This window comes from Oreochromis niloticus, linkage group LG2, assembly GCF_001858045.2.
Source record: "Oreochromis niloticus isolate F11D_XX linkage group LG2, O_niloticus_UMD_NMBU, whole genome shotgun sequence".
In the NCBI taxonomy this organism is placed as follows: domain Eukaryota; kingdom Metazoa; phylum Chordata; class Actinopteri; order Cichliformes; family Cichlidae; genus Oreochromis; species Oreochromis niloticus.
Genome location: NC_031966.2, coordinates 20846491 through 20872923, shown reverse-complemented (window position 1 = coordinate 20872923; position 26433 = coordinate 20846491). Strand labels below are relative to the sequence as shown.

General features: G+C 40.2%; 1 protein-coding gene across 2 annotated transcripts in view; it reads right to left on the bottom strand.

Annotated features, from left to right (window-relative positions):
* macrod1 (mono-ADP ribosylhydrolase 1) overlaps positions 1–26433 on the bottom strand; it is a 146867-nt gene that overhangs the window by 2888 nt on the left and 117546 nt on the right. The window contains exons 6-10 of one of the 2 annotated variants that reach the window (XM_005467529.4): positions 17326–17447; positions 13362–13392; positions 9547–9620; positions 5493–5574; positions 2311–2340 (exon numbers count right to left, since the gene is read on the bottom strand). In XM_005467529.4, the coding sequence (XP_005467586.1) occupies positions 2336–2340; positions 5493–5574; positions 9547–9620; positions 13362–13392; positions 17326–17447 (314 nt within the window). In that variant the 3' untranslated portion in view covers positions 2311–2335. The remainder of the gene's footprint in view (positions 1–2310; positions 2341–5492; positions 5575–9546; positions 9621–13361; positions 13393–17325; positions 17448–26433) is intronic. The other variant, XM_005467528.4, reaches the window with a different exon arrangement.

Below are 26433 nucleotides of genomic sequence, written 5' to 3'. Positions count from 1 at the left end.
ATAGGAACAGGAAACTGATGCTACAATTCACATGAGCTCAGCAAAATTTGTCATGCTTGATGATTCTTGATTTCTTCTGTAAAATTTACATGGTAGGATCAAAAACAACATTAGATCGTGTATCCATCCTGGCTTCCAGGCTGTTGTTGGTGCTGTAAAGGTGTGCTGGGCCCCTTAGTATAAAATAAGTGCCATTCAAATATCACAGTCTGCCCAAGCATTGCTCCCTGATCCCTGGCTCCTGCAGTCAAAATGCTACAGTATCCTTGGCAAGATAACAAGCCCAGAGTTGCTCCCAGTTCATCAACTGGAGTGTGAGCATGTGTGAACAATAGAAAGGGCTTAGGCTCAGATAAAATTGTTGTATGAATGTTTAGGTGAATGAGACTTAGACAGCAGCAGAAAGCACTTTGAGTTCATCTTCTGATGGCTACTAGCAGCAGGACGTGTTATGTCATAAAGCTGAAATCACCTCAAACAGGCTTCTTGAACATGACAATGACTGTACTCAAATGACCTCCACAGCCACCAGATATCGATCCAATACAGCACCATTAGGATGTTATGGAAAAGGAGATTAGCGTCATCAATGTGCATTCAAGAAATCTGCAACAACTGCATGACGTTATCTCTGAGCAGTGTTTCCAACACCTTGTTCATGCTATGCTCCCAAGAACGAAAGCAGGGGTTCAATCTAGTGCTTGCAACGGGTACCTAATGAAGTGGCCAGTGAATGTTTATAAAAAGCAGTTCATCACATTTTGAGATCTCATTATTTTTAGCAATTGATCTTCCTTGAACTGTAATAAATGAAAAATCCTTTCAGATTCGGGGGGCTAGTGGTCAAATCTGTTCACAAAAAAAGATTTTAAAAAAGATTAAGACTCTTGACCCAGTGTGTGAGTTCATGTAAGAGATAAGGCTGCAGTGTTGATTGGATTCGGCTCTTAGGTTAAGCAGGCTTCTTCTCTTCTCTCTCTCACTCCTCTTTAACGCCTTGTCTGTCAGGCCATGTTTGTAAAAAGCAAAAAACTCTCTCTGTGTCTACATTAGTTTCTTTATGCAGAACTCTGCTGCTGCCAACACGTCTAAAAGCACTCAAAGGTGAGAAAACAATGTTAAATGACATGCATACTGTATGTTTCCTTGAACTGTTGAACTGCAGAACGCATATTAATGTTACAAAGGGTGATATATTCCAGCGCCAGCAGCATTTCTCTGCTTTGACTTTCCTGCACTGAGACAATTTCATGGTCTCATTTTCATTTAAAATTAAACACAGCAATCCTGCTCTGGTTCACTTTTTTCTGTGGTGATTAAGTTTGTCTGATTTCAGTTAATTTCACTAATATTTCTGCCATGGATCTCAAATATGAGTGTTAGAGTGACCCGGCTCCATTTGAAGCTCTCATTTAAATTTAAATTCTGTCAAGCCCAAAAGCACGGCTTCACTCGTACAAAAGACCTGCGGTTGATAATTTGTTGGATTTCTTTTCAGCAGCTTTGGTAGCACCTGCGTCCCAAGCCACATAACACCCATTAAAAATTACAAAACCAGAAAGCATACGACTGTTAAGACCTCTCTCTCAAAATGTTCCGAAGGCAAGAGGTGAGTTTGATTTATAGCAGCGGTAAAGCAAGACATTAGGGGTTAAGGCTGCAGTTGTAATACCGATGCTTAATTTGAATAATTGAGTGAATGACTGATCATGCTTAGGAGCCAGACTGCTTGGCAATATAACACCATAAATCACAAGTGTAATCAAAACAAATGGGTAAAGTCATCATGTCACAGCTAAAGCCAACATAACATTAAATACATTTTACTTATTTACAAAACTTCATTTAACCAAATAGATCAATCTGTAGCGATGGCACAATACTTTCCTTTTAGTCTGTTTTGGAAAGCAGGTGAGGCATGACTCAAGAAGGAACCTTGGAGGCTTAGAAAGTGGTTGTTATTTTTCATTTAAATCAGACCCTTTTCACCACTGCAGGAAAAAAACCAAAAACAAAGCCCATTTCTTTTTTTCCTTGCGTCAGTTCGAATACTAACTAGCTTGAGGCCAGCCGTTGTACTCAGGAATGCACAGAATGCCATTTTCATTTAACTGAGGTCTAAATATGAGCAATTTATTTGCAAAATGGGACGAGTGCCGGTTGAAGGAAATGTCAGAGTTTCCCCTCTGTGACACGTAATTTACATTTTGCACTGGGGTTAAGACTGCGTGTCGACAAACAGACTGAATGCAGTTAATTCTGTCGATAGAAGAAACCACACATGCTGACGCACAACACCACGATGGTTACCTGAACAACAGGTCGCTGCCACAGGTCAGGCTAAAGTGGTGGACGAAGAAATGAAGGCAGGATACAGAATGAAAAGACATGTTTGTATCAAATACAAAACAGAGAAGCTGTAGGACACACACACACACACACACACACACACACACACACACACACACACACACACACACACACACACAGACTGTCATTACTCTCAAGGTCCTTCCTGTTAAAAGGAAACTTAACAGTGAGAACTTTCATAATAAGACAGCTCATGAGCGTAGAGATTGTGTGTAACGTTCATTCTTATTTCAGGTGACTCATGTGATCAGAAATGAAAAGTACCGTAAGTACAACCTGTGTGTTTTTCATAAAGTGCCGCACTGACTATGCTTTTTTGTAAGGCAAAAACTGAAAGCGGGCATCATCTTGGTTGCCTTGACAAAATGCCAGTGGGAATTATCAATAGGCTTTTCTTTTTTATGAGTAACAGAAAAAAAGGCTCTGTGGGAAAGCTTTAATGCCACCATGTTTGGTTCAGCAAATCTCTACAAACTGACACCCTTTTTTTTAATGATTTTTGAAACTTAAATGCAAAAGAAAGTAGCTCACCACAATAATGTTAGACTATAAATCAAGACTGCGTGACCAAAATCAAGTTCCTGTGTTTAACTCTTTACCCCTTGAAAGTCCACTAGGAGTAACCTTTGAAATGTTTTTTCTGACTTGAGTGCTTTCTGTCATATTTCTGCTTCTAGAAGAAATTGACTGGGTTTGCAGGTTAGTGAGGGTGGTCTCCGCCTCTGCGGCTACCCTCAGAAAAACCCAGAAACTATTCTAATGGTCAAACCGTGCCTTTATTGATATATAATGAGGTGTCAAGGCTCGTCATTAAGGGTACAAGAGAGGTCGTCAAATGTTGTCTTTATGGGGGAAACGGTTAATGTGATGATGCTGAATGTCTTCAACAACTTATTCTTATTTAGCCACTTATTAACCACCCGCTTTCTCTAGCACACATAAAGCTTAAAATTTGCAAGTGGGGTATTTATTTTTTTGTTATTGAACAAATGATGAGATCTAATCAAGGTCAGTTGGACCAAAACATTGTGATTTAATAAAATAATGGTGAATAAGACAGAGTACAAGAAGTTATAATTGATCTCTTTAAACACTCTTACGCACCTGTTCTTCATGAATTTTTAAACTACTATCGAACAAATCATAAAAATGTCCAAAGCGAGTGTTAACCACAGACTTTATGCTATGCATCTAAGATTCCATTCATGCAGGCCTAGGCAGTGGTTACTGATGACCTGGAAACCACATGTTGCTAGGAAAAAGTGTGTAATCCCAAGCGGATAGTGGTGGCTGCAGGTTGAAATGGTTGCAAAGAGCTACGCTAAATGCCTCTTTTTGATTGCTGTGGTTACTGGTGGGTGTGCATCGCCCATAGGTTGCATGGAAGATCTCCACTTGTCTGCAAACCGTCGCCAACTGCTCACTCTGTCCAAACCAAAAGTAAAAGCTGCATCTACTGAAACACGATGGTTCAACACTGAATCTGATTGTTATGATTTCATAGCTTTGCATACCCCCCCCCAAAAAAGGTTCAGGGTTACGGTTTGGTGTTGCCATGTGTGATAAAGTGACATAATATCAAATGTTTTATTAATTAAATTGCATTAATATTTATAAACAGAAAAATAAAACAAACCAATAAAAATGTACAAGTGCCATTAAACGCTGAGCCACTGACCTGAGGGTTGTTAGACTGGACACTGAATCATCATTAATATTAATTAATGTCTACACAATCACAATGTCTGTTTTCAGCAGAACAAAAACTTGCCTCCAATTAACATCAGAAAGTCTTCCAAGAAGACAAAGGTACATTATTTAAGCCTTAAGCTTGCATATATATCTTATTTTATTTGACTTTAACCTTTGACCCTACTTGAGTTTATTTATACGTTTTTGCAATTAAAAAAATGTTTTCTTTAAAAATTAGAATTTCAGTATGGCGTGTACATACAAACAAAGGGTTTAGTTGTTTGTTCCAGCTAGACAAAGACAAGTTGTCAGGAAAATAAATACTCAAGTAAAGTACAGATACCTGAAAATTCTACTTAAGTACAGTACCAAAGTATTTGTACTTTGTTACTTCCCACCTGCAGTTTGTATCGCAGTTCCTTTAAATTTCATTACCACCATGTCAGTGTTTTGACAAGCATCAACCAGTCGTGGAATATACATTTTTCCCTGGTGACCTGTGGTTCCTGGGGGTCGCTGACAAATCTTTAGGGCTGTCTGACTTAAGTCTAAAAAAACCTGACATGAGAATGCAAAATGTTAACTAATTTCTAGAGTTCAGGACTCATTTATAGCTATTTTATACCAATCTCAATGCATCCATCTTGGTTTTCCGGGGCTAAAATGCTAAGAACAAACTAATACAAGCTCATGGATGGATGGATTGTCCTTCTCTCTGCAGGCCCTGAACACATGCTGCTCCCTCCCTATACTTGCTCTCTCACAGAGCCATTTACACATCAGCCTGGAATACCTCTCAAAATCAATCAATGTTAAAAGCTGTTTGGTTGCATTAATATATGGCTATTTTTTGTATGTGTGATCCTGATCCTGTATATATGTCAGGAGCCATGGTTTCCCAACACATTGCGTTATGTATTCCTCACTTCATCTGTCACTGGTTTTAATGTTGTGGCTGATACGTGTAGCTGCACATGGTGGATGAATAAACTGTGACTGCTTGTGTCTAATATAGTACCGTAAGCCTCCAAGGCCAAATGAATTCAAAAAAATAAACAAATACATAACACAGCAGTTTCTCAGCTACGGTCAAAGAAACTGATTATAGCTAAGAAGCAGAAAATGTGTCTCCCTTGTAGTGTGTCTCAGTGTGCATGTGTGGTTAAGTAAATATTAACCACAATATTATATAAATATAATTTAAGAATAAAGGTGGTTAAGTACACCGCGCATGCATCCATGTTAGTGAGGAGTAAAGTTTATGTTTATCTAGTGTAAAAAGTATTCTATATATACAGTACTACGGTCTGGTAGCCTCATGTATGTGTGAACAGATATATCACACTATTTGAGCGTGTAGCTAAATGGAGCTGAGCTGAGCTGTCATCACTGTGTGTGTATGTGTGTGTGTGTATATAAGGGAAACTCACCAGCAGGAAAGTAGAGCGGCAGGTTCTCCTCATACAGCTTCTGATCCTTCGGCAAGAACACGCAGAAGATGACTCTGTCCAGCTGACACACACACACACACACAATGACCTTTATTGCAAGCATATGCAATAACTCTGAATCCATCAGTTGCAGCAGGGAACAATGTAAAAACGTGTGACACTGTGCGGCGGCAATATCAGGAGAATGCCGCTAATGCATCAGTCCATTACTCCACTATTAGCTCCCTATTATGATAATGCCACGACAAGGCGCTTATTACTCTGTGTGCTGGGGACAGAGTGCTGAAAAAGTGCAAAGAGAGGGACAGAGTGTGTATGTGTGTGATAGAGAGAAAGACAAAAAGACAGAGGCGGAAATAAAGGGGTTAGAGAGATCATCTCATACACACACACACACACACACGCACGCACGCACGCACACACACACACACACGCACGCACGCACGCACACAAAGCCATAAACATAATACAGTATCTTTCAAACAATATTAAGACATTGGCCGAGAGTGTGCAGCTAGTTTATGACAAAGAATCTTTATGCTCCGAGCTCCTATGTTGTTTAGACCCCAGCTCTGCAGTCTATAATATTTATATTATGCTCTGTATATCTGGACATAGAGTACAGTACACACTGTGGATGTAGCCTGTAATGATTAAAGTTACTGTAGCTACAGTAAAACGATGCTTCCAGGGATATAACCTCTACTCTGCTCTGACTCTGACAAACATTATTACCACCCTAATGTCTCTACAAAGGTTTTGATTTCTCTGTTTTGGGTGAGGCAGTGCAATTTATAGCCAGGCTGTTTCCATCTCTTTCTGCCTGGTGTGGGAGTTTAAGTCTCAGTGCTTTCAAAGAGACATTTCAGCAGCCTGCTAGCCTGCAGCCCATGTTTTTCAGCCCCGGCTTGCTGTACAATTACCATCACTCACCAGGATTTGCATGGAAGCTAAAAGGGAAGATATGGAAATGTGTGGTAAGTAACTAGATCCCCTAGGCTAAGGTTTGAAATTTCTAACCTCCACACGAAGGTAGCTCCACTTGAAAACTGTAGAAGTGGGAACTAATTCTCACACTACTGCAGCAGAGAGCCTAGAGATGCTAATGCTAACAATAACAGCAAGTCAATGTAAATGTCTCTCTGAGAACAGCCCGTTGTTAATGGAAACACGTTACACAACCTGTAAATATTCCCCTCTCAAACACAAAACCTGTCGACTGTTGTGGAAATTACATTAGTCTTTGTGCTCTTGTGAAAATGCATATCCTTTAACAAATAATGCATCTTAAAACACATGTAATATTGTGTTTTCCAGCTTTACTTCAGGCTTGACAGAAATTGAAACAATATTCTCACCACAATGTCTATTTGGTAGATTTTCTGAAGACTTCAGTCATAGCACAACTTGTCCAGAAATAATGCAATTGTGGAACTAGTCAAATTATTAATTTAGAGTTTTAGGATTTCATACTGATGCTCGCTTAACAGATGCGATTGAAAGTCACACTGATCATTAGCTAAACCTCATCCTGAAAATAATGATTGTTTATTCACATCAAGCTGTGTTTGATCTGCTTTAAAAAATATTTTAAAAATTGGCTAACTGTGGTTATCAAGAGGGAGTTTCTACATCAAGGCTCCCCTTTTTGACCAGCATGGTGCAGTCTGTTCAAAACATTTGTGCTTTACTTTTAGTGAGTTCTACTGTTTCCTTTTATTAGTCTGTTATTTAGCACCAATTAGCAGGTATGTCTGTCTGTAAAGTTTTTGGATGGAGTTTGCTCACCAACTCAGAGAGTGTCAGAAGATAAGTTGTCCAACAAAATAGTACAGAGGTGACCAGAAACCAATGAGTGGCCTCTTTGATATACAGTCCATGAAAGTATTGCACACTTAAGAGAATGTAAAGCTATACCGATCAGTTGATGAGTTTGTAAACTTCTAGATTTTTCTTGTGGTTAGGTTTCTTTTCACATAGAAGACCAAAACGTGTCACTACAAACCGCGTGAGAATGCTCAGTCTGCTTACTGGCCAGATGCGTCTGCAGTGAGAGCAGCAAAAATAAACACAGAGAGAAGGTGCTGGGTCCTGGAGTAGTAGATAACGTGAAGAATTTTCTCCTAACATTCATATTTACCTGGGCATACAACTGTATGTAGGAGGCTAGTTGCTACAGTACATCTGTGGAACTGCTTATTCCCTGAAACCCAGCCAGAGGAAGGTGTCGAAGCTTGCAGTGTACACTCGGTAGTTGGGTTGGACCATGTCCTCAGTATAAAGGAATCACTTTGAAGTCATTTATAATGAGACTGAGACCAACTTTAACCAGAACGTTGTTGATTTGAACAGATTAAAAACCAGCACAGGTGTGACGACACCCCAAGAGTTAGGGGAGAGCAGATCGATCGTATTGATGTCAACATCGACATTGGATCACTAATGATGTGATAGGACTGATACTTTAATATGTTTCTCTCCAAGTTTGGTACATTAAATTTATAAATCATCTTGTACTGCTCTCCTGTACATAAGCCGCCTTTATAGTTTAAAAATATCAGTGATACTGGTTCTGTATTTACTTGGTTTTGCAGTATCACACACACCGCTGCTAACATTTAATTTAGACTTCTGTGGAAAATGACATCCTAACTTGTGCAGTAACCGGAAGCTCCTTTGATCCCAACCCAACGCGTGGTTACATTTCTAGGGAGGTGCACGTCAGGTTATGCAGAAGATTGCGGCGTAGGGTTAAAATGGGGTTCCAGCTATGACGCAAGTTACCTCATAGACATAATGCAGAAGTGTAATTAATTTGTAAGAGTAGCTAAGTAGGGTGGGGCTTTGCAGCTCAATGCAACTAAAAAGCTCAATCTGCTGAAGAAGCTCATGATTACGAATAAAAAGCCAGAAGAGCTGCTAAAAGGATTTGATGAGACTCTCTAGTCGACTCTGAGTCTAATTCGAGACGCCCACCCCCCCCAAAAAAAACAAAACAAAACAACAACAACAGCAATTACATTTTAAAACTGGTATGTTTTCTGCACATAAATGATTAGATTTTTATTACATTTGATGCAGAATGCAGGCATACTGACCCGTGTCTTGAGTCTATTTTGCACCTTACTATGTTTGCAGTTTTCAATTTCATTTCAACATTAAAGCGCTCAGAGCCAGAACAAGCTCGACAAAACCCCATAAAACTGTTCAATTAATGAATAAACCCAATTTCCTCTAGTAAACATTCTCTCTTTATATTTATGTGGTCGCCTTCAATATTTTTTTTCCCTTAAAAGCAGAGTGGAAGTAGTTGTGGGCAGAATATAAATAAGTTTTTTGTTGATTTGGCCTTCTGGTCTTATTTACTGACATTCGAGGCTTGCTGTCTGTTGTCCACTCTGGTGAGAAATGCAATGATTCGAGTTCATTTGCTATGCACAGAGCGGCTGATGGCATCAGTCGACCGGTATTGCTACAGAGACTCTGGAGATGTCAGCGCTAACAATAACATCATCAGCACCCTCTCTGGGAGGCCGTGCAGGACGGTGGTAGCAGCGAGGCTCAAAGATGGAAAAAGAGAAGTGGGAGGAGACCAGAGAAGTAAAGGAGGGGAAAAAGGGAGGAGAGTTTAGGGCTTGTCAATGACTGATTGGAAAGTTTCCGTTTTTTTCCAATCTCTTCCTCCGTCCCTCCCCTCCAGTCATCTATTCCATCATTTTGTCTTTTCTCCGCTTGGCGTTTCTCCTGAGAGAGAAAGTGTGTGCGTGCCTGTGTGTTTGTGTTAGTCGGGTTTGGTCCCGCAAGGAGCCAATTAAAACGCAGACTTGGCCATGAGCATGAGAGAGGCAGAACTTGGGTGTGTGTTCAAAAATATTTTTTGTGTGTCTTATTGTGTGTGTGTGTTTTCTCAATGCACCCTTTTCCTCGTATCACCCGAAAACAAAAACAACAGCTGTGAGAGAAATAATACCTGGAGGAAAGGGTAGGGGAAAAATTGCCAATCATGCAGGCGCAAACACAAACACATACCCACCTTGTCATGATGTGCATCGAGGTAGTCCCTCACAGTTTTTAACGCCTCGTGCACAGCCTGCTCAGATGGATATCCTACAGAAACACAAACACACACGCGTAAGTGACATCAAAAATACACACACCGTTTTCGAGAACAGGTGCAGAGAGAGATCTGTGTGCTTGCGTTGTGCTGTTGTCTTCGGTGCTTTCTGTTCTTCTTTCCACTATTCTAACACTCCCCGTTCTGACTCCTCTCACATCGTCTGATCCCGACTCAGTTATTCCAGCGAGACGCAGACACAACACACTTGTTGGTTACGAGGAGACAGATGGAGAAAGACTGCTCTTCTTCTTCTATATTCATTGAGCAGCTGAGACCTTTCACTGCTGGAAAATTACACCCAGCGCTGGTAAAGCAGCACAAAAGCAATGAAAACTCATCATCTGGCCAAACTGCTCAACCCAAACAAACACTATGTGATTATACATTAGGAGATGGTTCAGCGTGTTAGCACAGGGGAACACACGAGGGTACAAATTAGCACTGTACAATTTGTTAGAGCACTGAAACAAATGCACTGAAGAAAATGTAATATAATATGTTAATATGTGCCCACTATGGCTTGTTATATAAAACATTTTACTGATTGATGTGTGCATCTAATTCAAGTGGCCTCACTTCATCTGCACAGGTGTTTTCACTCCTTTTTCTGTTTGTTTGGACCGATTAAGATCTGCGTCACTCTTTAATTCAATATTTCAACCCTTATAATTTTAATTTTAAATGTATATATTACATCCACAAATAAAATACTGAAATAAAGACTGAAAAATACAATGGCGTGAGCAGAGCTGTTCACTGAGCACACTGATTGTTTTGAATAGTTTCCACTGAGTGCATTCATTGCATATGATGTAAACAGCACCACAGGTTGTCAGCAAGGCTAGTGCTAGTGCTGGAGGAGGCAGAGAAAATGTGCAGCTTACAGCAGTGCTGTTAAATATTAGAGGATGACTTTGAGCAAATCTGTGCAAATTCGCACAGGAAAAAAAACCTCCGCCAACTAAGCCACTTTATTAGGTACATCTGTTCAGCACATATCTAATCAGCCAATGTAAATGCAGCAACTCAATGCATTTAGCCTTATAGGTGAAGACACTCTGCTGAAGTTCAATACCAAGCATTAGAATTAGAAACTGCTGATCTACTGAGATTTCCCCACACCACCATCGCTAAAGTTTTCAAAGGATGGTCTAAAAGATAAAAGATCAAGTGAGCAGCAGTTCTGTGGTGGAAATGCCACAACTCCTGCAAGCAAAGAAAAGCAAACTCACACTACAATTTGCATGGGCTCTTCAATCTCAATCCAATAGAGCACCTTTGGGATGTAGCTGAACAGAGGACTGACATCATGGACGTGTACCTGACAAATCTGCACTAACTGTGTGATACGATCATGTCAGTATGGACCAAAACATCTGAGGAATGTTTCCAGCACCTTGTTGGATCTATGGCACAAAGAGTTCAGACTGATATGCAGACAAAACAGGATGCAACCCAGGATTCACAAGGTGGCTGCTGGGTGTCAAATTAATGTAATTTGTGCCCACATGGGTCTGAAAAATAAGCCACACTGTCAACATAATAAGCACCAAACTTGAAATGTCAAATTGACTTAAAGGATCAGGGCAGGTTTTGGTAATAACCACAATGGATCAGTCATGAAAAGTTTAAGACCCTGTGGAAACAGCCCATAAAAAGTCCTGTAGAGCTGAATTACATCTGTCCTGATTTCTACTGATTGGTTTACATTTACATGCAGTACCAGTGAAAAGCTTAGGCACACTCAGTCATTGAAGAGTATTTCTTTATTTTTAATTGATTTCTACATTTTTTAAAAACAAAACAACATCTGCTGAATTCGTCAGTGACCTACAACACAGTACGTTGAGCTTTCTTTCTAATGCTGAACCAGGTAATTGGACCACATATGTGTATTGTGGTCCTGGATTATTCTGCTAGTAAATAAACAATTGTGATGAATCATCAATAGCCAGTGATAAGAAAACTAAGCCACAGACGCGCCTGTAAAGCCACTAAACGATTGATCCAAACAAACATCACTGATATTCTCATAAATTTTACTTGTTTTCAACAAATTTTAAGAAATTTACATTTTACTAAATAATTCACTTAAATTATTTCAATTATTTATCAAACTGGCTTCATGCTCACTCTGTACAATAATCAAAAGAGTGTCATTTTGTGCATTTGTGCATCACGTTATCTTATTAAACATAAAATATTCTGATACTGTGACGCACAAATAATTAGAAACATATCTACTCTCAGGTGTGTCTGAGCTTTTGATTGGTACTTTTGTTTGTCTTTGCATGTAAAAGTAATCTGTCTGGTTTAGCAGTAGGAGAGTTCAGTGATTTATTCAGTTTAGGGAGTTTCAAAGATTGGGGGCTCTACTGAAAAAGCAGCTCATTTATAAAATTAAAATGCAGGAAAATGAACATTAAGTGGTTTATTTCAGTACCACAAATTTAGTGCAAAAACTCTGAGCGCGAGCACCGATTTAATCTCAGAGCTTAACTTGCACAGCACTGGATGTGAAGCACAGCGTGGAACACGTTTCCCTTTTTAATATTTAATCAAAACCAAAATCTTTCCTCCAACCTTAACTCGAGAGTTTTAGTAATCTGTACTTTACCACATATCTGACGCAAGAGGCAACCTGAGGAGAAAAATGTTGCTAATGAACATAATCAAGGATGCAATTATACTTCCTCCAAAAATGTATTTACCGTCCTTATTAGTAAAGCAAGTAAACTATTTCGCTTATTTCCCAGCAGAGGTCTTCTCACCTATACTGTAATGAGGTCTGCTCAGCCTTATTGACTGAAACACCAGCGAGGTTTGCAGGGCCTTAAAGTGCAGCTATAATAGTGGTACAAAGTCTGGGAAGAGGTGTACATCATCTGTGTTACTACTCAAAAAAACCTCCCCAAAATTACTAGTGTGACTGCCTGCCAGGCACATTTGTTTTTCCCAATTTCATTAGATTACAAAGTGTATAAAACACAGATGAGGAGCAGTTAATGCTTTAATAGGAATTAAGTTACAGCTCTAAAATAGGACACCATTCTTTAAAAATGAAACTCATACGTTGGTATGTTTTCTGTGTGGAACTATGGCTTGAAGATGGCAGATTTGTTTTCAATTGCAGCCATCTGTCTGTCTGTAGAGATACAAGCTGCTTATACCTCCTAAAGTTACATAATTTGTGTTACTCCTTCAACACCCTGACCTACAAAACACTCAAGAGGAAAGAAACAGCGGGACAATGACAAACAAGCAGAACAGGGAGGAAGACAACCTGGAGTCAACTGGGAATTTAGCCTTTTCCTCTTTCCAGCAATGACAGAGAGGTGTCAACAACTAGCCCTCACAGCAAAGCCACCCTGGGGTGTGTTTAAGCACTATCCTTAACTCTCTCCTGCCAGCGTGAAGAGGATTACAGTCAATATAACACAATCTCCGGCCTAATCTATCTTAATCTGCCGCTCTTAATCCAAGGCGTTAATCTGAGAACCACCTCTGGGTCGGGGGAGATCATTTGACAAGCGGCACCCGGAGGCTCGGCACTCTGGCCAAACAGGCAGGCTGACAAGCGTGTGATGGAGAGCACACAGTGTGTACAGTGGATGAAGAAAGCAGAGAGGAAGTGTTGTTGCTGATCAATAAACGTGAAATAAATGATAGAAACTGACACACAAACACAAAGTGTAAGAACAGAGGAGACACACACACACACAGGGACTAACCGTAGATTCCAGTGGAGATGCAAGGGAAAGCCTGCAGAGTGAAGAGGAAAAACCAAGTTACAATGTGCCACGGATCACATTTAAAACATTTTTCAGCTCCTTGTGTCACTCTGTTATGTTCTAATGCATTCATGAATCCACTTTCCAATTTAAACACAACACATGATAATGATGAAGCAAAATCATTTAGAAATCAAGCGCTCCTTTTACATACGTGTTCAGACAGTAGATTCGGTTCTTTGCTAAATCACCTTTTGCAGCAATGCATCATGAGTTCTTGGGAATAATCCCACAAGTTTGGCATGCTTTTCTTTTCCAAAGCTCCTTTTCATTTTGACAGAATCTCTCATGCTCAGCGAAGCTTAACGGGAAGCAGCGGTGCACAGGCGTTTTCAAGTGTCTCCTGGGATGCTCCTTCAGGTCCAGACTTTTGGTTGACTTTCCCACACCAGAGCTGAGCTTACTTGGTAATGTGCTTTATATTCTTGCTAAGATGTAAACTTCTGCCTGAGTCCAAAATCTTATTATGGAAAAGGTTTTCACTCAGTATTGCTCTGTGTTTTTTGCATCCATCTTCTGCTGCCATTACTGTGTTTGACTGTAGGAATGGTATTAATTAGGCGATGCTCAGTGTCCGGTTTCCTGCACACAAAGCGTGGGGAATTGTGGCCTAAGAGTTCAATCTTCATTTCATCAGACAAGAAGTATAAGAGTCAGGTATCTGACAAAGCAGTCTGTCCACCATAAAAGCCTGACTGCTAGAACACATCACCAAAGGCTGCCCTTCTTTTAGAGACATCTAATCTCCACAAAGTAACTCTGGATCCTAATTATCATGACCTTTGAATTATTGGTTACCTGTCCAAGCAATGCCTTCTTCCCCTATTCCTGATTTTGGCAGGATGAGTGTCGGTGGTTCCAGATTTCTTTCATTTTCAACCAAATTCAACCAAATGCACCCTGACAGTGTTTTAGCACAAAAACTACATCGAAAAGTGAAAATTTAAAAGACAAAAAAACAAAAACCCATCTCGCAGATCTGTGGAAACTTTATTTTAACTGGTATGTGTGTATATTTCCTGATTTTGTCCAATGACTTCAAAAAGACAGATTACGCTGTAGGCATTTCAAGGACGTGGGATGCTTAATTGCATGTATCATGACAAAGGCTCCAAACAAAATGGAAAAAAAAGATACCTCAGTCTTTTAATTAAAAACACTCTACAACCTCCTTTTTGCTTTGACATTGTGGGGTACTGTGTGCAGACTGATGAGAGAACATGAACTAAAGAAGAGCATGAAACACATCAAAATGGGGAAAATTTTAAATGATCTGATAACTTTCTGAAGAGCTCATCGTCGTCACACACACTCTCTGTATGTCTATCCTTCTGAGGACACTCGGTGACATAATGCATGGCCTATCCCCTCTACTAAACTTTAACTAGCATAAACCAAAGGCCTAGAAGCAACCCTTAACATAACTCAAACCTGACGCTAAACCTGAAGCTTAAATCCAAGTCTAAACCTTTGCGGTGTATCAAAAAGCAGCTTTCCCCAAATCTCCTCACTTTCAAGGTCTACAACAAACTGGTCCTCACAAAGGCAGCCATACACGTACACACACGTAGCACTGCACAGAAATCACACTCTCTGCTGGATCCCGATGGAGTCTTTCTCTTGATTGTTTTTTATGGCAGCCTTTCTTCAGCCTCTGACTTTCACATCTATTTAAAGACCAAACTGTTGATCATCCTTAGCTGACGAGGCCGAGCAGGGAAGAATTCTTCCGTCAGCTTCGGCCGTGCTAGCAACACTAATCAGGCATCATTACAGTAATTATGATGGTGGGTATAGAGACAGCCACCGAGGAAACAATCACTTTATACTGTAAGCTATTATACTTTAGGAAAAGAAGTTAAAACACTTCTTCTGTCCACGATTTTGTGGAATTGGTGCATTTTGGCGACAGCTACTTTTTAATGATGCTGGTGAAAATGAAGCTTTGAATGGAAGACTTGCTGCAGTGCTAGACAGATTGCGGGCTTGTAATTGTGTCACATTAGTTTAATAAAACACTAAATGGGCTTTTTCCCCACCAATCACCGATGCTGTGATTGAGTGGGAGATCCTTCCCAAACAACAGGACAAACAGGTAAAAGTTAACAGGTAAACAGAGTTGTTTGCGATGACAACATGCTGGATGAGTGCTCACTATAAAAAAAGTCACCCTCTTCTAAGAGCTCACACTGCTTTTTACACAGTAAGTGTTGCTGTGTTCTGGCAGCTGAATGCCTTTAACTGTGTTGTCTTAAAAACCATCCTCTTGTGAGTTAACACGTGGGCTATGAACCATGACATTTCCAGTTTGAATCATCATTTTATTTCATCTCTCTCACCTGTCAACTCTCTCTACTCTGGGTATATATTAAAGTCCTCACCCGTCCGAGCATCGAAGGCACTGTTTATTTGTTCTTATTATTAACAGTAGCTGCAAAAAAATCTGCAGCAGATTCATTATTTCAGGTTCCCGACAAAGCGAATGTAAGCGAGGGAATTGTTTAAAGTCTATTTTGCACCACATTCCCTCTTTTGCATCTCGGCAAGGTAAAAGAGGTAATTTGGTACTGAAAGTATTTAACCTTGGATTTGGTTTCTCTAAGTCGCCCAATTAATCGCTTCAGATTAGCTTGGAAAGCATTTTTTCACAGCACAAAGACAACTGGGGATTTTGTTTCTGCAGTACTTAGATTGCATCTGATTAAAAGAGGCATGTCTTTGCAGCCGCTATGGACCGCAGGACAACTGCCAAGACCAAAAACCTTTTTTTTTCTTAAATTGGACAAGCAGACAAGCATAAGCAGGCGGATGTTTTTAAGACAGACTGGAACAATGTTGACTTATACTTTAGCATAAAGTTGCAGCAGAGCCAACAGTTACATTTAAGTCATGCATTATTTCCTGCACTGTAGGTGATTTTGCTTACATTGCTGGCAGACTCACCAGCAATGAAAAAACAATGAGAAGAAGCGACCACAGCAGAAGGTAAATGCAGCTATTATCAGAAATAAATACATATTAAAAATCCAAAGGATTATAACTGTTAGTCAGTGAGGTCCGTGTTTGCCAAGTCTGTGCAACACCACTGGTTCTCCTTTGAGTCAAGCAGCCAGTAAACTTCAAGTCTGGCAGATTTCCAACCTGTTGTCAAATATGTCAGTACAAGCAGATGTCTGGATGCTCCCCGGGTCTCCAGATCTGTTCATTTAACCTGACTGCACAGCTTAAGACTCAGGGGGAAGGCAACTATGCCTCACAGGTTCTCTGACACCTACAATAAACAAATAATTTGAAATTTTGTGAAAATTGCGGTTGTGATGAAAACTTGGGTTAAAAAAAATCCTGCAACTGATGCATTTAAGTCTGTTTCAAATCCTGCTCTTTACTAGCGAAGCTACTAATGTTCTGCATTAATCTTCACACTGCTTCCATGCTGCTGTTTTCTTCGACTGCACCTCTGACTTTGTTTTCATGTTGCTTTGGTGCTTTTTCTTTGGCTTTAACACTTCGTTCTCTGTGAAACCACCTGCCTGGTGTGTTTCATGCTACCTTCTTACAACTCACACTCCTACCTCTTTTCCCCTTCCTCCATGCATCTCAGTTTGAACACTGTATTCTTTGAAAACATCCAATGTGATCATTTTTTCTGGCTTGGGTTTAACTTGGGTTTCTTTTTTAACTATAGCACGCTGTCATACAGTCATGACTGCTTCACCTGTCCTTTTTTCTTCCTACCCATGCTTCCTTTGTATTCGCCTCTTTTGATTTCTTTTTTATTCGTGTGTCACAGTCTTCAGTACTTCTTTTTCTTTACCATTTTTTACTTTTAACCTGACCTCTCAATCCTCCTGCGTTACCCCGTTTTCAGCATCAGTTGAAATTGCTGTCTCAAATTCATTCTCACCACAGAACGAGCACCATTTTTGGTCGCCGTCTCCAGACTGTTTCTGTAGCACGATCTTAGCGCGTTCTTCTCCTCCTCTCCAACCCCGCCTTGTGCAATCGGCCCCACTGTGTGAATCACATCTGCAGAGATGGAAAGAAAGAATTCTTTACACAGTGTCAAAGGTATGAAGCTACTGTAAAATAAAGGTAACAGGACAACTGCAAATAAAATGCAGTTAAAATTTATAGTTTTTATCAGGGAACTATTTTAAATATTATTAATAAACTATACTGTTGACATTAAAGTCCTTATAAAACATGTTTTATATCCCCTGACAAAAGCCTGAAAAATTATGCTTACTGTAAACAATGTTCGCAAGCAGCTGAAAAGTAGTGCACTTTCTGTGCCAACTAGCACTATCACTATAATCTTTAGATCTATGATAAAATGTGCCCATCTATGATGGGTCATAAAGGGTTTGTGCAGAAGACCAGTGGATGGCCAGAACTGCTGGTGCACACCAAGAGGCCAACAGTGGATACATTTGTGGTTTGATATTCTGTTTGGCATAGAGGTGCAATTTTGGAAATTGACATCCATTTTTTTTTCGGATAAAATAAACCGTGAACATCCTACATTAAGCGATGAGTGGGCTTCGAGGGCTTCGAGGGCTTGAAGAAGATTATCAGCCTTCCAGGTGATGCAGTTTAGCCTCCAAATGAATATTGAATGTTTCTTTGTGTTCATGTACAGGAACATGGCAGTAACACCATAAGTCTAATTGACGCAGCTAAATGGAACACCTCTTGTATTTTAGCTGTGGCTTCTGGACTCCAAACAGCTTCTATTTAAGTGCTCTAAGCAAATCCAAAAGCTTTTCAACTAGAGCAACATCTCTGTGGCTGTACTCTTCTACTGAGGAGTCAAATCTCTTTCTTCCAGTTTGGAAAACAGAAAACACTGGTGAAGATAAACAAGATGACCTTCATTTTAACACTGCAGGATGGTTTTCTTAAGTAATGAGCACAATGAAGAAAAAAAACAAAAACACAAAAAAGTCTACTTTTTCACATTTCAAACAGAGTTACTACATGACAGAGTTTCCCACTCTCACAGTTTTATTCATCATAACTTCAAAAATAAATAAATCAGGCAACCGGCTGGATGTATTAAGCTTTCAATAAACCACCTTCGCTGTCAGCACACACAGAGTATACTGATCGCACTTCAAGCAAGTGTAAACTCGGATGCCTTCCGACTAAGTAATCCAGGTCGTCTGTACATGACAGTCATCAAAATTTGTGTTAATACACATTTAAAATACATCAACTAAAAATCAGTGTCAAGTTGCATTTGAGCTGATAGCAAAAAAGCTTAAAACATTTTAAACGGATATATTTTTTGTCACCAAACTGTACATTTTTTTCTTTCCTTGCCCCACTTTATTGATTGTGCTGTCTCTGATGGCACATTAACCATTAAAGTTTGACAACATGTTGGCCTTTTGTTTACATTTTTGACCTCTACTTGACCCAAGTCTTTTATTTTTATTTCTATTTTCTACATAGAAAATCAGTAGGGAATTCATGTTTTGTGGACGATCGTGACAGCGAACTCACTGTCACGTTCAAGAAACCAGCTTGAGATGATTTGAGATTTTTGATATGGCATGCTATGCTGCTTGAACCAACTATCAGAAGATTGTGCATTGCGGTCACAAAGGGATCAACATGATCAGCAGCAGTACTCGGGCAGGCTTTCATGTTGTTTTAGCCAAATTCTAACCCTACTGTCCACCTGCTAAATACAGAAATCAATAAACTTCATGACAAATAAGGTTATTCGAATCTTTTGTTGTCTAATTTTGGTGAGCCTGAATTGTAGCCTCAGTTTTTTGTTCTCAGCTGACAGGAGTGGCACTCAGTGTGGTCTTCTGCTGCAGGAACTGGAAACCCTTCTACCCTCTCCAATCCTGGAAGAGGTTTACAAGTTTGTGGACAAGGCTCAGCGGGCCCAACACTCTCAAGGAAAAGAAAGACAACGCAGGAAATTTCATACCTTGCTTTCAAAAACCCACAGTCCTCAGTCTGAACCCACACAACTCAGAGAAGAAAACACACCTGAAGACAGTCGGGAGAAATGGGTAAAGAACTTTTCAGACCGGAATCTCACTGAACCTGAAAAGAGGGTTTTAGCCAAAGGACTCAATTTCGCCATTTCTCCGCAACAGTTGCCCATAGTGGACCTCATCACAGCCACAGAAACCGCCATACGGATTAATAAATTATCACAGACAGAAGCAGAGCAAATCAGGATGAAAGTCTCAGCCACCCTCTCCAGTGCGAAAGTCCCTCCGTCTAACCTCACATTACAAGAAAAGAAGGCCGTCGCTTCCCTGAGCAAAGACCAAAACATCACTATATTACCAGCGGATAAGGGAAGGTGCACCGTGGTCCTAAACACAACAGATTACCACACAAAGATCACTACGCTCCTCAGTGACAACAACACCTACGAAGCTTTAAAGCGAGACCCCACAAGCAGCTACAAAAAGAAAGTTATAGCTTGCCTTCAAGACCTTGAAAAGGACAAAATCATTGACCGCATTACATATCACCGCCTTTACCCAGGGGATGCCATACCCTGCATTTATGGACTTCCTAAAATCCACAAGGAAGGGGTCCCACTCAGACCCATAGTCAGTAGCACAAACTCAGCCACTTATAACATTGCGAAACACCTTGCTACTATCCTTGCACCTCTCGTGGGGAACACCCCACACCACATAAAGAACTCCACCGACTTCACCGACAAGGTCCAGAAACTTACCCTGGATCCAGATGAAACCATGGTGTCCTTTGATGTAGTCTCTCTCTTCACTTGCATACCCACCACGGAGGCAGTGGAGACTGTCAGAAAACGTCTACAAGAAGACAGCTCCTTGGAAGACAGGACCAACTTCACACCTGATCAGATCTGCACACTGTTAGACCTCTGCCTTACCACAACATACTTCAAATACAACGAAGGCTTCTACAGACAAAAACATGGCTGTGCCATGGGCTCCCCCATGTCACCTATTGTAGCCAACCTTTACATGGAGGAAGTGGAAAGAAAGGCTCTTGGCTCTTTTAAAGGGAGAGTACCCAGCCACTGGTACAGATATGTAGATGACACCTGGGTCAAAATCAAGACACAAGAAGTGGAATCCTTCACTGCGCACATTAACGCTGTGGATAAAAACATCAAGTTCACCAGGGAAGACACAAAAGATAACTGTTTGCCTTTCCTGGACTGCGCCGTGCACATTGAAGAGAATGGCAACCTCAACATCGAAGTTTACCGGAAGCCCACACACACGGACCAGTACCTCCTCTTTGACTCCCATCACCCTCTGGAACACAAACTTGGAGTAATCAGGACCCTACACCACCGGGCAGAACATGTTCCCTCTAAGCCTGAGGGAAAAAAGAAGGAACACACACATGTAAAGGAAGCACTCAAAACATGCGGTTATCCTAACTGGGCGTTCATAAAGTCAGTAAAGAGGCACAGAAAAGAAGATCAGACACCAGCGAGGGAGGATAAGAAAGACAGACGCAACAACGTTGTCATCCCCTATGTAGCCGGTGTATCAGAGAAACTCAGGAGAGTTTTCTCCAAGCACGACATCCCAGTGTACTTCAGACCCAGCAACACACTCAGACAGAAACTGGTTCACCCGAAAGACAAAACTCCAAAACACAGACTTATCAACGTGGTGTATGCTGTACAGTGCAGCGAGGAATGCCCAGACCTCTACATTGGAGAGACCAAACAGCCACTTCACAAGCGCATGGCACAACATAGAAGAGCCACCTCCACAGGACAAGACTCAGCAGTCCATCTGCATCTAAAGGATAAAGGACACTCTTTCGAGGATGCCAATGTACACATATTGGACAGAGAGGACAGATGGTTTGAAAGAGGAGTGAAAGAGGCCATCTATGTCCACTGTGAGCGACCATCTTTGAACAGAGGCGGTGGTTTACGACACCAACTGTCTGCCATCTATAATCCACTTTTGAGTTCCCTCCCCAGACGCCTTAACGCCCACTCACATCCTGGGCCATCTGACCTCAGGAATTCACATGACAAGGTGGGGCCAGGTTTCACAATGAGCTCACCCGAAACCCTGGCTGATTAGGTCCCACACCCGCTTTCACACCTTGGCTCATGTGATTAGAGGATCACCAGGGGGTCCTTTGTCCCTCTTTGGGGGGATACTCCCACTGGGTTTAAATCTGGGACTCTCGGCCATTTGACCTTAGAACTGAAGAAGCTTCTCGGATGAGAGGTGAAACGTCTTCAAGCAACTTAAAGAAGTCCAGACGCTTTTCTTTGCAAACTCCTTTGACTTCTGCTGCTGTAGCCCATCTGCTTCAAGTTTCGATGCTTTTTGCATTCAGAGATGCTCTTCTGCAAACCTTGGTTGCAACTAGTGGTTATTTGAGAATGCATTCTCCTCTGACCTCTGGTATCAATAAGGCTTTTTCACCAAAATAACTGCAGCTCACTGGATATTTTCTCTATTCAAACCCTTCCCTTTGAACACTAGAGATAGTTGTGTGGGAAAATCCCAGCAGATGAACAGTTTCTAAAATATTCAGACCAGCTTCAATCACCTTGCTCCCTGTTGCTGATCTTCAGCAGGTTGTTTTCACCGTGTCTACACGTCTAAATGCACTGAGTTGCTGCCACGCAATGATGGCTGATAAGATATTCACATTAACAAGCAGTTGAATCTGTGTACCCAACAAAGTGGCTGGTGAGTGTCTATTTAAGGTGATCCAGTGTTGCTATGATATGTAGAAACGGCACTTTAAAACAGTAAAATAAGCCGATTTTAAACTAGGTTTTCTCAATATTTCTGGACTTTTTTCCCCCACTTTGATTTCTGTGATGATTAATGAGACTCTGAACTGTGAGATCACAAGTGCATTTTTACTATTTCAAGCTAAATTTCCAGAGGGTTTAACATTTGATTTTAACTACAGAGCTGGGAAGCTTTGAATCTACTGGATTTGATGCCGCAAGCAAATCATTTTTTCTGGGTGTTTGTCACAGCCTATGGTGTCGTACGAAAACAGTTTTTAGTACTACCATTATTTACCAAACCGAAAACGGTACAAAGCACTTTGAAGTTACATTGTCCTCTCAGCGAGTTCACAGCAACACCATCTTTCACTGTTCCTAATTTGTTTTGTGTAAAATATTTTTTCATGCTTTTCAGTCATGTAGCCGTAGCTCGACTAATTGATACCGTGTACTGTCTTTGTCAACTTAATTGCTGCATTTTTATTCTAAGGTCTCCGAAAAAATATTTTAATTTGACTATTTGATTAAATAAAGGCTAAATAAACTGAAGCGCACTGACTTGAAGCTTGAGGAAAGACAGGAGATGCAGAGAAAAGAGGAATTCTAGTAAACAGAAACCGAGTGAGGAACAGAGATGGCTGTCGGTGAGCTGCGGTTTAACCGGCCTCTACACGCCCACGCCGACACCACCACACATTCTGATGAGGCTCAGCATGTTGCTCAGCTTGAATCCCAGCGGTGTCATAAGACCTGGTTGGACCACCGCCTCTACACGAGAACACACACAAACTGAAAAGAATCTCAACAATACAAGGCTTTTTTTTCTTTCATCTAGTACCACGAGACACCTTTTTTTTCTTAACAGGATCCCATGAGGTGAAATAATCTCTGATTTTTTCCACTACAGATCAGTTTTGACACTTCAGTCTTGAATAAAGTGTGGACTGATCTGCAGATTTCACTCACACCAGACAGCTCAATCACAGCCTCAAACCTGTTTATTGTTCATGAAAAGGGGCCCTGTTTTTTTTATTATTATTTATTTTTTACATCCATCTAGGACAAGTTATTTGCCACATGCCCTCACTAACAATGTGATATAATATAAAGGTCTGCTTGTCTATTTGCAATCTGGCTGTGCTGGGTGGATTGATACTGAAATATTGACGTTTCCAAATCCCGAGATTCCTGTCTTAGAATCAATTCTAATTTTAAAAAAAATAATCCATATCTAAACTCAGTAATTGGACATAAATGTGTATTCAGCTGTCTGCTGGGGAAGAAATTCAGCTGTCTACTCATCCAGTGGGACCAGCCTGTGGGGGCGGAGGTGGGTGCTGGGGTCAGTTGAGGGTGAGGGGTGATTACATATTGTTCATGATGTATGGTACTCTGGTCTCATGCCCGCACAGAGAGAGTGAGGAAAAACACAGAGAGGGCCGATAAAAAGCAACAATTATCACTGACTGCAGCAAAGTAATCTGTGTCTGTCTAGGCTTCAGTTTTATGAGTTAATGTTCCCGTCATTCTTAACCCTTTAATTTTAAAATTTCAACCCTATAGCAATATTGGAGGATATTACAAAATGTTATTACCTTTACTTTCTGTCTTTTCATGGATGTGTGTTTCAAGTGTGTTGCAAATGTTTCGGGAAATCACTATATTTAGTTTTCCTAGCAAAATATAAAAGAAGTTAAGGGTGCCTAATAATTTTGTATAGTACTGTACATATATTCATTCATTCATTCATTATCAGGGACTGTAACATCTAGTTCTTTTACTGAATCAGTGTATTGAGGTACAGCAAATATAAGTTAGTTTTATTATGTCGTGTACTGTTGTTCAGATGATTTAAAATTTAATGGGTTCAGCCTACTTTTTTTTTTTACTTTTTAAACATTTACTGGCAATGGGGATATCAGCCTGGGTGTTACTTGGCATTAAAAACAAGATTAGCGGTATCACACAGCCACGCTCACTTCTAATTGTTTAGCTTTAGACAAACCTAAAATCATTAAACACAAAATCATTAAAAATTCTCTCCAGGTTTTGTGGTTAAGAGACAAAAGATGAAAAAAGAAGATGTAAAGCTTTAGACTTGACAGAGGTATAAATCCATACAAAACAAAACAAAAAAAGTGCACTTAAACTGTCTAATTTTACCATTGATTCAGTGAGTAACTCAAAACATGCCAAAGGGCAAGCCGAAAGTTCAGGAAGTTCAGACCTGTATTCATATCCATGGAAAGTGAATTTTTGTCATCTGACATGTGAAATAGACCCAGTCCAGCTGAAGGCAGAAAACTATTACTTAGTGTTTTTTTACAGGACTGCAAGACTTGCAGCTTACACAGTACTGTCCATGAAAGTGGCTTTTTCACTTATGTTTTCTTCAGGTGTTGGATTGATGGCACTGGTGGTTAGTTGTGGTTTGTGGGATCCATTCTCCACTTCACTCCAAGGCAGGAGCTTTGATGTGTGTCACTCTCATCATCCGGTAATTGTGCAAATGGATTGTGGTTCCCTTTGACAGAGATTTTTTTAGAAGATTTCTGGTGGAAATGAGGTCATAGGAAGTATTGATATGGAAAAATAACAATTTATTCATGATGTTTTGTGCAGTTGTGTGCTTTAAGAATATTATATATTTGTCACAAGAGCCAATGGCACACCTATAGTTGCCTCGGAGACCCCAAATAGAGAACCTGACTGGTTTCTTGAGCCTGGATTTGTTCACATTTGTCAAAAAGGGAGAATAAAAAGCGCGTAGAATTGGTAGACTTGGCTAGTCCTCTCATTGCAATGAAAAGAAAACTGTAACAAGATCAATTATATTCTCAAAGAGTTGTAGACAGAGGCCGTTTCTATGATTTATTTCTGGATTCATTCATCGGGCACTGAAAACTTGAACAAAACGTAAAAAACGAGAACAAAACCAAAATCAACTCACTCCTGTGTGCTGGACTTTTCTTTTCATGATTAAAAACAAAATGAGTCTAATCATTAATCGACTTAATATGGACATTAATGCTGCTTCAGTCACTCACACGAACAAGCCACAGATTGCAGAGCACAGAGGAAGCCCTGCAGAACCTCTTTAATCGGACCCTCTGAGGATTGGAGGCCATTAGGCAGAACAATTTAACACAGTGTTTGTGACTTTTTGAAATATGATCTCGTGATCTTTTTTCAGAAGCAGAAATTCATAACAGAAGAATGAAATGTGCTCTTCTACCCATTTCCCCGATGCCCTCTACAGGCTTATTTGTGGTTAGAAATGGTTGTAGCTGTATCCATCGACAGCTAACCAACATCAGTGAAGGATTGGTTAGTAATGCAGGATCTGTTCATTATTCCCAGGCAGAGGAACGGAGCTCAGCCTTCCAGAAAGAAGGAAACTGCTGGGAAAGAGATGCAAGCTGATTTGAATCTCATACCACTTTTTTAAGATGCAAACATTCTGAAGCCTGAAGGTTTATTAAATGGGGTGCGGTGTAAAAACACCCTTTTGCCACTCATTTGAATGCTTCTCAGTGCAAATGCATGAACTGAAATGTGTGACATCACACTGTGATATGCAAAAGTATTGTGGCAGGCAGAGTGACTGATTGGCTGGGTGCAGGGCAGATTAGAAGCAGCATGGCACGAATTTGTCAGATTTCAGGCCTTGAAGTAAAGACAGCATCTTTGTACTTCATCATACAGGTCAGAAAGTGGGAGTTTTGATCTACTGACTGAAATCAAAGAATAAACAAACTTTTTTCTTTCTGTACAAGACGTACTACTTGTAATTTTGTTCTATTACCGTGTTTTTCCTTTTAAAAAATGTTATGTAAAGGTTTAAAACATTTCTTGGGTTGTTTTTCATGGTACAAAGACAGAAAACATTTTTTATTTTCACATATCTGGAGAGCATTAAGGGGCCTACAAAGACTAGTGCAGTGAAGTTTGTGAACTACGCTAGTGCTTATTATTATTTTATATCATGTAAAAAACTAAACATGTAGAAATCACATAACTAAATCCAGAAAATGTAAAATATATATTTTTAGGAAGTAAAAGTAGCTAAAATGGAATTTAAAATGCTATTTAAGGAAAAAAAAACCCTGAATTTTAATACAGTTCAATTTAACACCAACAGTAAGGTCAAGGCGCTTTATAATGACCCTACAATAGAGCCAGCTAATAATCTACAGTTTAAATAAACCATCACAAATATATTTCATAATTACATTAATTTAAAAAAATGAAATTTTATATTTCCATTAT